Source organism: Mirounga angustirostris, unplaced genomic scaffold (genome assembly GCF_029215605.1).
Source record: "Mirounga angustirostris isolate CCGP_5_RB_7025 unplaced genomic scaffold, mMirAng1.0.hap1 SCAF_3, whole genome shotgun sequence".
Lineage (NCBI taxonomy): Eukaryota > Metazoa > Chordata > Mammalia > Carnivora > Phocidae > Mirounga > Mirounga angustirostris.
The window spans coordinates 158,308,307-158,323,138 of record NW_026991711.1 but is presented as its reverse complement, the minus strand read 5'-3'; the positions used below and the strand labels follow the sequence as shown (position 1 = coordinate 158,323,138).

At 40.6% G+C, this 14,832-nt stretch overlaps 1 protein-coding gene and 1 long non-coding RNA gene across 3 annotated transcripts in view; one reads left to right on the top strand and one right to left on the bottom strand.

The window, feature by feature from the left end:
• Positions 1-5,218, bottom strand: part of LOC135363909 (uncharacterized) — a 29,020-nt gene extending 23,802 nt beyond the window's left edge. For both annotated transcript variants that reach the window (XR_010410260.1, XR_010410261.1), the window contains exons 1-2: positions 4,582-5,218; positions 3,277-3,473 (exon numbers count right to left, since the gene is read on the bottom strand). This is a non-coding gene — a long non-coding RNA (uncharacterized LOC135363909). The remainder of the gene's footprint in view (positions 1-3,276; positions 3,474-4,581) is intronic.
• The window catches only part of RFTN2 (raftlin family member 2), a 65,253-nt gene that overhangs the window by 35,618 nt on the left and 14,803 nt on the right, over positions 1-14,832 (top strand). Inside the window, exons 6-7 of the mRNA XM_045868288.3 lie at positions 2,762-2,883; positions 4,262-4,365. Coding sequence (XP_045724244.1) covers positions 2,762-2,883; positions 4,262-4,365 — 226 coding nt within the window. The remainder of the gene's footprint in view (positions 1-2,761; positions 2,884-4,261; positions 4,366-14,832) is intronic.

The following is a 14,832-nucleotide window of genomic DNA, read 5'->3' as shown; positions in this document are numbered from 1 at the left end:
GCCATGTGCTCAGGAGTACAAAGGTTCACAGAATAAACCTCTTCCTAGAATGTCAATATTATTTAAGATGGGGAGATGGAGAACTGTACTTTTTTACATAATAGGAATATAGTTGAAAATGCGGGGCGCCTGGGTGGCTCAGTTGGTTAAGCGACTGCCTTCGGCTCAGGTCATGATCCTGGAGTCCCGGGATCGAGTCCCGCATCGGGCTCCCTGCTCGGCAGGGAGTCTGCTTCTCCCTCTGACCCTCCTCCCTCTCATGCTGTCTCTCATTCTCTCTGTCTCAAATAAATAAATAAAATCTTTAAAAAAAAAATAAAAAAAAAAAAAAAAAAAAAAGAAAATGCAAGGTTTGCATGGATTTTAAGATACAACATTAGACTTTAAAGAAACCTTATTCTTGCTACAAATCACTTCACACTGTACTTGGAGACCATCCTTCAAGGATACAGGTATACTACCCTTTGCTATTGGTGGTATTTGGCTTAAAAAAAAAAAATTAAGAGGCAGTGCATCATCAGGTCAATGCCTTGTAACTTTTTCACATTATGCACACATAGAAAAGCATACAGGTATAAGAGGATAAAGCTTTTCTGAGCAGGAGGGGGCACCCTATTCTTGGCACTTCTATAACAGGTTCTCAGCATACCAGTGGGCCAAGGCATACTGGGTGGGAAGTTCTGGGATGTGTAATGTTAAGAAGTGACTCTGTTCAGGAACAGTTATTAAGTAATTGTTCAGAATTATCACCTCACCACATTACCTGAAAGATTTAACACACCAAGCACCCAGTCACTCTCCATGAGACCTTCCCTGCCACCCTGACTTGCCACCACTTCTGTTAGGGAGAATTTTTCAGGAGATATAAGTACTTTCTCCGTGTAAGTATCCTTCATCAGTGGCTCTGGGGATTGGCATGGGCCCCAAGAAGGTCAGCGAGAGCTCTAGGAGCTCTGAAGTGAGAAGGAGGGACCTAAGTATAATATCCATATAGTAAAGTACATTAATCTTATGTGTACAGCTGAATAGAACACAAATGTTCAGGATATGAAACATCTCTTTATATGTCAGTTATATCTCAATAAAGCTGGGAGGGAGGAATGTAGAGGGGGAAAAAATGGTACAGAACATTTCCATCATCCCAGAAAACCACTTCATCCCCTTTTCAGTCAATATCCTCCCACCCAGAGTAAGCATTATTCTGACATCCACCACCATAGATTAGTTTTGCCTGTTCTCGAACTTCACATAGGTTGAAGTATACAGTATGTACTCTTTTGTGTCTGGCCTCTTTTGCCCAACATAGTATCTGAAATTCATCCATGTTGCTACACAGCAGTGAGTCTTGCTTGTTTATTCTTGTGTAGTATTGCATTGTATGAATCTATACCACACTCTCATTCTTTTAAACCAAAAGAAATTTAGAAGTACTAGGGTACCCCAATACTAAAAACAAGAAAACAGGCACAGAGCCACAAAAACCGATGGTTCTCACATTATATAATCCCCAAGTAAATAAGAGGCAGATTATAATTACATAATTATCACAGCATATTATTATTTCTAAAATTCATACCCCCCCCATGCTAAAAAAGGACTTGGGGCATACATAGTTTTATAGATGGTCTTCTGATGCTCTAAACTTACAATCAGAAAGGTTTACTTCCACTGGTCACTTGCGTGTGACAGTGGACAAGTACATTTAAAGGAAATGGAACATATACAAATACTGTAATTCCAACTAGTAAATTAAACTTTACTGGGTTTTTGGGAACCAGTCTGAACAATGTAAATTCTTCATGATGACCTGCCCTAACTGTAAATGATGTAAATAATAATAATAAGGATTTTCTCTTAAAGTTTATAGCCTGTTAATAAAAATCAGAACTAAAAATTACATTGAAATTATGTTTGTCTTCTTTATCTTTAAACTTAAGAGATCACTTGAAAACTTTGTAGGTTATAATTTAGATCACTGTCCACCAGGGAGACTTTGATGTGACATTGTACAGTATAAAAAAATAAAATGTTTAACCGGCACATGACCATGGGAAAATTGTCTCCTATTGCAAAATAAGAGACAAAAGAATGTCCATAAAATCAGTTTAGTTTTCACCAGCTGGTTATTGTCAGCTATTCAAGAAAATGTCAGAGAGGCCCTCCCTTAAAACTTCCTTCCCAGCAGGAATTCTTTTGACAATGACTTCTGTTTAGGATTTTCCTGTTACCATTCTTTTATTATTTTTTTAAAGCATCATGGAGGTAAAGAATTGTTTTGTGTTTATAGTTTTTGAAGTGGTCTTACCTTACCTTAGTTTTAATACCACACCTGTAATTTCAAGGATTAACATTTTTTATGTTTTCTCTCTTAATGGTGTAATTAATATGCATAAACATACAGATTGGAAACCAAAATTTGATTTCAAGGTGAAGGTCATTTCCCGATGCTTTTTAGGCTTAGGAAATCCACTTGCTTCTCATTGTACAATATTATTTTATCTTGGTTTTGTTATTGTAGTTTTCATATTTACAGTGTGATTTTAATTCAGTGAAGTGCAAACCTGTCTTGAGCTTTCCCAAAAAAATTATAATAATAATAACCTTCAATGAGAAGGAGGAGGTTGTTGTTGATTCAGCCAAAACAAGTGCCTATTAATTTATATGCTTTTCAGCTTACTAAAAGGGTTATCTAAGGATTTAAATGAACTTAAGAAACACTCAGTATTTGCAACTCTTCTTGATTGTATCCTTTTCCTCATAGGCGACATTTTGCCTAAATCTTTGGAAGGATTCTTTATCTACGAAGAAGAAGGCTCTGGCGTTCCAGGTTCCATTAGGAAAGGAAATGATGCCATCGTAGTAGAACAATGGACCGTTATTGAGGTAAGCCACAATTTTCTGACAATTTAGCTTAAATTTTATATTTAGTTTTACATGACAAAGATCTTCATTGCCTAATACATACAGTATCCTTCAAACACGTGTCTGTGCAGGGTTCAGAATTTCATCACAAATGCATAAACAAACTTTGTTCAGATTTGTGAAAAGTTGATTTCCTTTACTCAATGTTCAACGTCATTATAAGATAGCAAAATAATTACCTATATCTAGATAGCAGTAGACTCCCAAAGAGTTGACATTCTAATCCTAAGTAAAGTTCCCTGGCCCTGAGATTCTCTTTACACATGCCATGACAACTGGCTGAAACTGAGAAAAACTCAGTCAACAACTACCATTTTATCTCCAAGCAACCAATGTGACTGACTTTGTTCTTACCTTGTGAATTGACTTTCAAAGGCAAAAATATCCAAAAGGTGTTCTCTCTCTCGCCAGGCCAGATAATGTGCACACAGCCTTGTCCTTCCTAATCAGAGATGACATGGCTGATGCTGTCGTACCCTCTGAATTCAGATGTGCTGTGTGTGTGAGGCCCTTACAACAGGCTCTCTCCGGGACACCGTTGCCTTTCTGGCCTGATAAGGGCAGAGAGAGAGGCATAGCTCATTTTCAAAGAAACTCGAAATCCCACTGAGGGGGAGGAAAGGATTTGGGGATAGAGGTAAAACTCCAAGTAAAAATCAATTCCAAGTGAGTAAAAAGCAGGGAGGTGACTCGGCATCTAAGCCCTACTTACCTTTCACTCCCCCACTTTCACTTCCAACTCTTGTCCTCACTTCCCAGTCCCTTGACCAGTGTTTCTAAAACTGTGGTCTATAAACTATTTGGATCCAAATCACAAGGAGCTTTTTTAAAGGCAGATTCCCGAGCCCCCCACCTTAAAGTCTGATGCCTGAACAAGGCCAAGGGAACAAGACAGAAGGGAGGTCCAAACTCTGGAGAACCATATGGAAACCTCTCTCCACTCTGATCCCCAGTGTTCCTACCTTGGTTCAATGGTTAGAAGGCAGCAGGTAGCAGAAAATAAAGCCCAGGAAGAGTGCAGCTGGTGAAATTGTATTTCATGGAGTGTGAACTCCCTTTACTGTCACAGCCATTACCCGTTATTGTAATCACCCGTGTAGCTGGTGGTCTTTGCCCTTAGGAATGTGAGCTCTGGGACGCCTGGGTGGCTCAGTCAGTTAAGCATCTGCCTTCGGCTCAGATCATGATCCCAGGGTCCTGGGATCGAGCCCCGCATCGGGCTCCCTGCTCAGCGGGGAGCCTGCTTCTCCCTCTGCCTCTGCCTCTCTCTCTCATGAATAAATAAATAAAATCTTTTAAAAAAAAAAAGGAATATGAGCGCTTATGCTTATTCACGCAGGGCTGGGAGATCAAAACGGACTACGGCCCTCTGCTGCACACTCTGGCTGAGTTTGGATGGCTCCTGACAAGCGTGTTACCTACGCCTATAGTACGACATGACAGGTAAGGCCAAAGGATCCTCACAAACGCGCCTCTAATCCTAAAACATAGCTTGTTTGTTGGATAACTCGGTTCAACAAATCCTTATTTAACGTCTACAAAAAGCATTTCACTGAACTTCTAATCTGATTTCATGGACCTGGGAGATCAGCTCATCTAATCCCCTCAAGTTACAGATGGACAAGCTACAACATCTCCTTCCCAGGGGGCCATGCTCACGTTCACAGGGCAGAGCCAGGCAGGGGCGTGGAGACTGGCTCCCAGCTCAGGGTCCCTCAAGATACCAGTTGGTCCTAGAGTGAAGATTGAGGAGAGGTCAATCAGCAAACAGAACAACTCAGCCCCCTCTGTAGACCCTTTGTCCTCCTCTTCAGCACTGCCTGTGCAAAACCACCCTCACCAGAGTGCACAGCCAGGGTCAGGACGCAGTGCAGGCCAGCGAGGCCTGGATGCGGAAGCACAGGCTGCGGTCTCTGCTCCTCCCCTCCAGGAAGGTGGCTGACTGCCCCCCACCCAGCACAGACCTGTTCGCTGTTTCCACTCAAATGAAGTGCACACATTAGAACCAAAATGCCGTTACTTCACCAATACCAACCTTTCCTTTTCTCCTTTTGCTGACCTTCCCTATTTCCTTTCCTGGGAAGGAAAAAGTGAATCACACCTTTTTTTTTTTTTTTTTTTTAAGAGAGAGAAAGAGAGAAACCAATTAAGTCTTCTGTATAAAGTGCTTTGCTATTCCCTGGACTCAGCGATGTTCCCTCTATCTTCTTGGCTTCCAGAAAATGCCTGAGTGCCAATGAGGTTCTGCCTGGGCCACAGCTGCCTGCAGAGGACAGCACAGTCCCAGTGGCCTTCCCCTTCCACAGCCTCAATGACCGACCAGTTAACACTGAGTAATTGTCAGGTGCAGCTCGAGGTGGCAACTCCTCCTTTCTCAGTCTTACCCACCCTCCCGCCTTCTCTGGTTTTTCCAGCTTAGCAATTTACCCCTGTCCAGTATCCCAACTTCCCCAAAATTTTAAAACATTAGATTGGCATGGCTTTATAATAAAACCACATATTCTTCAGGGAGAGGGACAAAGGTTGATACAGAGTAAAGATACTCAAGCTTTAAACGGAGGGGTTAGAAGTAAGCAATTAAGCTGCTTCTCAAAGATCTATTGGTAACTGTTCTCAAATTATGAGTGACAACTCCCTGAAGCGTTATTTCCCAACGTTTTAAATCTGTGACATTCCTGTCAGGTCACAGTACAGCAGTAATTCTCAAGATTCGGTCTTCATACCAAGCAGTATGAATCACCTGGGGAGCCTATGCACATACAAGGGCTGGAGGCCCACCTCAATGGAACAGTCAGAAGCTTTTGAGGGTGAGACCCATGAATCTGCATTTTCACAAGCCCCTGAAGCTCCTTAACATTAGAGGAATTTTGCAGAAGGTAGTGAGAAAGGAACTCCTCATCCCTGCCTTTCTACCCCTCACAGTCATGCCCAAGCATTGGTCTAGTCCACTCCCCACCCCTCTCAGAATAATTTGTGTACGGGGCACCTGGGTGGCTCAGTCGGTTGAGCCACTGCCTTCGGCTCAGGTCATGATCCTGGAGTCGCTGGATCGAGTCCCACATCGGGCTCCTGCTCAGTGGGGAGTCTGCTTCTCCCTCTGACCCTCCCTCCTCTCATGTACTCCCTCTCTCTCATTCTCCCTCTCTCAAATTAAAAAAAAAAAAGAATAATTTGTGTACGTGGCCTTCTCATCTCTTTTTGATGGTTCTCATAGGTGTATGATTTAGGGGGTCATCTAGCTCATTACAGTTAGCTCTTCCTAAAAGTACTCTAAATTTTGAACCTTTCATGTTCCTTTTTCCCCAGTGAAAAATATATTTATCACCTCCCTCCCATTCACTCAGGGATTCTGCTCTAAGAGTCTACATTTTTCTGGGGACACCTGGCTGGCTCAGTCGGTAGAGCATGTGACTCTTGATCTCAGGGTCCTGAGTACAAGCCCCATGTTGAGGGTGGAGGCTACTTAAAAATAAAATTTTAAAAAATATTTTCTTAAGATGGTATGAATGACTGATTGGGCACTGATTAGGTCTAGCCTACCAGGTGGGAAAAAAGAGGTCTCAAGTATAATGTGAAGGGAGAAGGTGGTAGAACCTGGAGCCACACTTGACTTAACCACCTTGTCCTGTGTGTCGAACTGCATAAGGTCACAGACTGTCTCCAGTGAGTAGAAGGCCCAGCTCGGTGGAATGAGGAGTGGCTGTACACTGGGTTTTGAAGCAGAGGTAGCACCACTCCCCCACCACCATCCCAGCTTCTCCTGTATCCCTAGGACCCCTTGAGGCACTGTGGGGTCAGAGTAGGACTTTCAGGCCCTCCTTGTGAAGGCTCATCTTTATGTGTAATTAAAATAGCAAAAAGGCCACTTGCAGGACTGCTCATTAAACAACTTTGTAAGAGCAAAAAATTGGACACAATATAAATGTCTATCAAAAGGAGTGGTGTGTGTGAAGGTTAAAAAGCTATACAGCAAATTCTAGTAAATGGTCAGCTCTTGGAATTATGGATGGGGGACAGGACTACTTTGTCTTTACACATTTTCTGTGATTTGACTTCTTACAAGGAACACATATCTATTGTTATTTTTTTTAAGTAAAAAAATTAGGGTGCCTGGGTGGCTCAGTCGGTTAAGCGACTGCCTTTGGCTCAGGTCATGATCCTGGAGTCCCGGGATCGAGTCCCACATCGGGCTCCCTGCTCGGCGGGGAGTCTGCTTCTCCCTCTGACCCTCCCCCCTCTCATGTACTCGCTCTCTCTCATTCTCTCTCTCAAATAAATAAATAAAATCTTTTTTAAAAAATTAATTAATAAATAGATGTGAAACTATATATAGTGTGTCTTGAAGGACTATGGCTGGTTAAGCTTAAATTTAGTACATAACCAGGCTTGCATTCGGGTTGAGGCAGGTCAAACTTATGTACCTAGGCAAGTATAGGTTGTATAGGAGCAGTAAAAAGAATATACAAACTGCCAAAGTTGGATGGAATCTTCATATCATAACCATTTAACAGATCCCCATTTAGAATCTGCTATTTACCCTGGATAGAAAATAGTAGAAAAATACTTTTTAACAATAATCGCCCTTATGCAACAAGGCACACTAGAACAATGTCTACTGTTCTTCCATATGCCAGGAACATTGTGTAATATTGATATTTATTTTGTTCCTTTGCATTTTGTAACTTGGGTCCTTCTAGGTGCCTGCAAGGTAGACGCCCTAGGATGAAGGTGAAAGTTCATTGTTATTATCTGGTAACAAAGATTATTGATAAAACCTGTTAATCCTCTGCCTTCTTATTCTTGTCCAAATACGCTCTCTCTGTGACAATCATATGCTTGTCTTAGCTGCTTCAGTACACACAAAGGTAGTACTCACTGTCAGCCATGTCATCTTTAAATATAAAGAAAAATACTACATACAGTTCATCTTGGTCAAGGGAGATGATAGAGCCGGAAAGTTTTTTTGTCTCTAAAACTAGAAGAAGAATCCAGGCTGTGAACTAAAAACAGATCTCATTTTAATTTCAACTTCACCATGAACTAGCCATGTGACCCTGGGAAGTCACCTAAAATCCTTAAGTCTCATTTTCCTCAGCTGGAACATGGCACAATAATATCAGCTTTACTGGATTGTCATGATGATTAAGCAAGACCATAAAATTAGAGCTATTTTATGGGACCTAATCCCTTAGCAGAACCAAAATCCCGAGGAAGTTGAAACCAATTATGCAAGGGTGATTGCTCAACCTGTCCTAAATCAGGATATTTCAGAAAATGTAAATACTATAGTTCACTGTATACTAAATCAGCACTGAGGATTACAAGCCAAATAAAGGAACAGAAATAAATAACACTATAAAGATACAGACTTACAAGTATACCCACACCCAGAAAAACCAGTATCTGTCATGATCTTTTTTGGGGGGCCCACATGACTTAGAACCCTTTCCAGTAAAAATTTTCCTCCTTAAATATTTTTGCCTTTTATACAACAATAGTGTCTTAAGCAATTTCAACTTTTTCCCACTCTTCTGTCACCTAAACCATAACTTGAACTGTCTATACATAAGGTATTTCCCTTCCATTTCTTTCATTACTCAATTATATTCTGTTACTAGTTTGCATAAAAATATTTTCCCAGTGTGTCCTTACTACTAAGGTTGTTGCTTCATTATCGTAGGCAATATCATACCACTGTTTAAAGCGACATTGCCATGGAAACATCATAATGTGGTAATCGGATAGCACTACATTATTCCAGGGTTATTGTTGTCAGCTGTGAAAACTTGCCAGCATCCCTTCTTAATCGTTATCACTATGTGATTATACAGATGGGCCCAATTATTTTCTTTTCGAGAAATCAAGGTGAAAATTGACATTAAACTCTTAGGGTAAATCTGGTAGAGGATCAAATTAGCCCAACTAGCAGTTAATATTGCTGACCTTAAAATAATCACCAGAATAAAATGTAAGAGGAGCCCAAGTTCCCTCTGTTTAGCTACCTCAAACCAGCAGGTTCATTCCCCTCTTCCTGAATAATAATCTGGAAAGGGATGGGGGTGGGGGAGGAGCATTTTAACAAGAACCCAAGGTGATTGTGATGTACTTTCAGAAACACTGAATTATAGCCTTACAGAGAGAGAAAGCATTTTAGAACACAATATAGAAGAAAGGTGTACACCCTCATATCTCAGAAGACAGAATTTAAAGACAGGGTCTTTCGGGTACAGTGAATCAAGTTATACTGTTCTGAGAATACAGAACAAGTCTGGTCCTTAAGAACAAGATCTGAATAACAAGAAGAGAAAATTATCTTTTCGCTGTGATGTTGGGGGCCCTGCTCTGTCTTGCGTTCTCTGCAGCCCCTGCAGAAAAGGCTCCACAGCCTTGCGGTCACCGCAGCCCAGAAGCACAAGAAGTCTACATAGTCATTTGAGGCACTTAAGTGCCCCAGGGATTTCCTCTCAACCTTCAAGTGGCAGCCATAGCAGAAGCTGCATATTTATACACAGTTGAGAGAAAGGCTAGGGCTTCATGTCTGGTCCATTTTAATGCAGTTCTCTTCCCTTTCTAATTTAAATTCTGTAGAAACAGTATGGTGTAATTCAGAGTTAAGCTCATAGTAATCTTGCAGTGAGCAGCATTTTGATAAGGCCACGTTTTTTAAAATAGTCAACTTGTCTACTGTAGATACTTCCAGTTATCGCTTCCTCATCTGAACTTAAATTTTTAACATTTTGTCAGGCGGAGGGGTTGGGAGGAGCTAAATTGTGGGAGTGCTCTTTTTAGTTCTTAACGCAAGCATACTAATATGAGTATGACCCTGAGAAACAAACCAGGGTCATAAGGCAAAGGAACTTTGTGACTAAGCACATAGCTATAAAGGTGCATGCTAAAATTTATAATTTTGCTTTTAAAAAGTGAATTTTATTTCATATTTTAAAAGCAAGAATTTATTCATTTCTGAGTTGTGACATTAAACATGGCAGTTAATGAATGAAATGATACAAAACTAATCAAAAAATATAAATTAACGTAACAATTCTGTTTCCTCTAGTCTAAAGGACTTTGGAACCATAAATGAAAGCTTTTATAAGAGTATGTTTATTTCACAAGCGACCAAGCAGTTGCAGATAAGCCACTCATTTGAAACGAGCTCAGTTGTATTCAAACTGAATCACATTTTCACATTTTATTTTAAAATGTTCTTTCAGTTCAACTCAAGTATCTATTGAGTGCCTGGTATGTAAACGGTAATATTTTATCCACTCTAGAGACTGACTCTGGCTTCATAACTGGGTTGGAGACACAACATGGTTACAAATAACTAATGCAGCTCCCCCTGAAACTAATAATACACTATATGTTAACTAAATTGAATTTAAATAAACAATCTTTTAAAAACACACACATAACTAATGCAGAACAGATCACGACAGGTCTTGCAGTGGAGGTCTACAGTCTGTATTCACACTAGGAGTGATACTGCCCCAGGGTAGTGAAAATTGGTTGTGGGAGGAGGTGAAGAAATCTTAAGATACTACAGTGGTTTGTGGCCCTACAAAAGGTCACTGTACCTAAGCACAAACACAGCATATCTCTAGTATTAAAGATACTTTTTTTTTTTTTGAGAGAGAGAGAGAAAGTATGAGCAGGGGGAGGGGCAGAGGGACAAGCAGAGTCCCTGCTGAGCAAGGAGCCAGACTCAGGGCTTGATCCCAGGACCCTGAGATCATGACCTGAGTCGAAGTCCGACACTTCACCAACTGAGCCACCCAGGTGACCCTCTTTAGTATTAAAATTTAAAGGGGGGAAGGAGGCATGGGGCACCTGGGTGGTTCAGTCAGGGAAGCCTCTAACTTTGGTTCAGGTCAGGATCTCAGAGTCCCCATTTTGCACTCAGCAGGGAGTCTGCTTTTCCCTCTCCCTCTGCTCCTGCCCCCGCTCCTCCTCCTCCTCTAAATAAATAAATAAATAAATAAATAAATAAATAAATAAATAAATAAATAAATAAAATATTTAAAAAAAATCTAATGGGGGATGTGGGGAATTAGAGGAGAAATATCTAAAAAAGTCTTCTTGAGGAAGCAATAATGAAAAGAGTTGAGCATAAGGCAGGTGAATATGCTTGAAGACATCCGTGAAGGAGGAGGGCAGGTCTGTGAAAACTGTGGTGTCTGAGGGGGACCTTTAGGAAAGAACAGATCTTCCAAAAGCAGTTTTAGAGAGCAGAATACTCCTGGTGGCAGATAGGTCTAACTATTTATTACTCACTTTCATCTCCTGTAGCAGCACTGATCTGTTGGTAGTGGCTGCCTGTAACGCTATAAAATCCAAGGATTCTGAGACTAGAGCCAGGCTTAGCAAAAAGGCTGCAGGGACCAATTAGTGATGTCTGCCATGTGCGTAGAATGTAGAAAGTTAAGGTACGAATACCACAAATTATTTCCTTTCTCTGGCAATCTTAACCAAAAAAACAGGAAAGTGCAGCATATATTCAAGGGAAAATGAATACAGGCCAATGAATTCCTAAAGACCTCTTCTAATTCAAAACCCAAGAATTCAAGACTGATTTTTACCAAATAATAAATGTGAAAGGGGAGGGAGCATATTTATCATGTGTAAATCTACAAACATTCTCCCACATGTCACCATTGCACGTACTCCTAAAACAATTTGTCTTAAACAGACACGTAGGAAGTGCACAAAACACAAATGGGTGTAATTGTAATCACTTGTATAATTTCCACTGGACAAGAAACAGTCCACCTGTTGCTGGCATCTTAGAAGCACCCCCATGTATTTCCTACTCCTTTCACTCACAGGTAACATCCTAATTTTTAGGATAATCACTTCCTTGCTTTGCCTAAGAGTTTGATCACTCATGCATGCATACCTAAACAATACAATTTAGTTTTGCCTGTTCTTTAATTTTATACATATGGATATACATATATAAAATATACCTCAACGTGTTGTTTCTTTCACTTAACATTGTTTGTGAGATTTACCCTTGTTGTTGTGTGTAGCAGTTTCTTTATCCATCCTGCTTACTAGTGATTTGGTTACCTCCAGTGGTTGGCTATAACAAGCAGCACTGTCCTGAACATGAGCAGGGATCCTAGTGCACACAGCCATGAGCTTCTCGAGGGTATAGATCTAGAGGTGGAATTGCTGGGTCATGGGGCATTTCTTTAGCTTTATTAGATAAATGCCAAACTCTTTCCAAGTGGAATGTTGCAGTTTACACTCCTAACCACAGAATATGAAGTTCCCATTGCTCCAATAAAAATACTGTCAAATTTTTACATTTTGCCATCCTAGTGTGCTTTTAATTTGTATTTACCCAGTTACTACTGAGATTGAGCACATTTTCATATGTTTATTGGCCATTTGGATTTTTCTTTTATAAAGCACCTATTTAAATCTTTTTCCCACATTTAAAGTTCTATTTATAAGAATTTTTTAATATATACTGGATATCAGTCCTTTATTTGTTACATGTGTTGTAATTATCTTGCCTAATTCTTTGTGGCTTGTCTTTTTACTCTTTTTGTGATGTCTTTTGATTAACAGAAGTTTTTAATTTTAAAATAGGCAAATGTATCTATCTTTTTTTTTAAAAGATTTTATTTATGTATTTGACAGAGAGAGACACAGTCAGAGAGGGAACACAAGCAGGGTGAGTGGGAGAGAAAGAGAAGCAGGCTTCCCACCGAGCAGGGAGCCCAAGGCGGGGCTCGATCCCAGGACCAAGGGATCAGGACCTGAGCCGAAAGCAGACGCTTAACGACTAAGCCACCCAGGCACCCCCAAATGTATCTATCTTTTACCCTTCTTGGTATATCATTTAAGAAAATTTTCCCCTTTCCTGAAGCAGCTAGGGAAGGGGAGAAGTGAATTATTTTTAAATTTGGCTATAACATGGGCCATTTTAATGTCTCTAATTAACATAAAATTCTCTAAGCTACAGTTATCATAAGCTGCTGTGCCTGAAGGGTAGGTTTTGTGAGGAAGAAAAGGAATAGTTAAAGCTTAAAAGAGTCATAATAAACGTCAGTGAACATCATAAATGTAAAAATACCTAAGAAGCCTTTTATTTCACCTCCAAGACTTTGCTCACTTTTATGATTTTTTTTATGCATGTTCTGGACATCAATACATTATCACAGAAACCATATGACCACCTTTTCATACAGTCTTTGAGTCTTCAAATATTTGCTGAGCACCATTTAGAAAGGGGACTTTCTGTTAATTAACATGGAAGATGCAAAGATGAGGAGACAAGATCCTCAGGGAGCTCAGACGTGGTAGGAGGGAAACGTGTACCAGCAGCAAGACCTGGTAAAGCTCCATATGAGGGTTCCATGGGAGTCCCAAAAAGGAGGTGTTGCTCTTCAGTTGAGGGATCATTGAAGACTTTCTGAAAGAGGTCACCTTGAAATGAATCTCAAAAGATGGGCAGCCTGGAAAGAGGCAGAGGTGATGTCATGGGCATTCCGGTGGGAGAATACCATAAGCAGGAATTCCAAGACTAGACATGAGCAACTTACAATTCACACAGGACCATCAACCATGATCTTGGTTTTTTTATATTTTGAAGAATGTAGAAAGACTTGCTCCCACCTACCCATAAATTCTAAGCATTCTAGGTCTGTTTCAAAGATGCTTGAGGGGCACCTGGGTGGCTCAGATGGTTAAGTGTCTGCCTTTGGCTCAGGTCATGGTCCCAGGGTCCTGGGATCGAGTCCCGCATCAGGGTCCTTGCTCAGCGGGTAGCCTGCTTCTCCCTCTCCCTCTGCTTGCCGTTCCCCCTACTTGTGCTCTCTCTTTCTCTCTCTCTCTGTCAAATGAATAAATAAAATCTTTTTTTTTTTTTAAAGATACTTGAGGGCGCCTGGGTGGCTCAGTTGGTTAAGCGACTGCCTTCGGCTCAGGTCATGATCCCACAGTCCTGGGATTGAGTCCCACATCGGGCTCCCTGCTCTGTGGGGAGCCTGCTTCTCCCTCTCCCACTCCCCCTGCTTGTGTTCCCTCTCTCGCTGTGTCTCTCTCTGTCAAATAAATAAATTAAAAAAAAATCTTTAAAAGATACTTGAAATCATAAGCAAATATTAGACCAAGCACAAGTTCATGTTGTCCTCATTACTTCCTGCAAAAACAATCTAAAAGTTTAAATGCCACTAAAGATATTATCAAACTGTGATAGAACTGCTTTTTAATTTTGTTTCTGTGCTTGTTTAGTAATGCTGTTCACTCTTAACTGAATTCATGGGGTGAATTTTTTAAGGCACAGTTTCAATGATCCACCTTTTATGTGGCACTTAAATGCCATGGGCCAAGATCTTGCTCCTGTCTCTCTTTGCTTTTGCCATCCGAACACTAGGACCTGTGTGGTCTGTTTAAATAGTCTAATTGGTCCAGGAAAAAAATGAACACTTGTCTTTATTTTCTTCATTATTCTCCACTACAACTCCTAAACATTATAAGCTGAAATGATACATTTGGGAGATGCTACATAAATATCTGAACTTTTGCAAAATAGTCTATGCTTATCCATTCATTACAAAGTTTTCCAGTCAGAATGGAATTAAATTAGGTCACTCTTCTCTGTAATCAGGGCTTTACTGAGTTCCTTTAGATAGTATGGTGGTGTGGGAAATAGAGGAGCCTCAAGACAAAACTCTTAAAAACTCTGGGTCTCAATTCCCTTATCCACAAAATGGGGAAAATAGTACCTTTGTGCCCACCTTAAAGAGCTATCATAAGAGGGGTGCCTGGTTGGCTCAGTCAGTGGAGTGTGTGACTCTTGATCTTGAGGTTGTAGGTTCATGCCCCACGTTGGGTGTAGAGATTACTTAAAAATAAAATCTTTCTAGAAGTAGGGGGGGGCTATCATAAGAAACAACT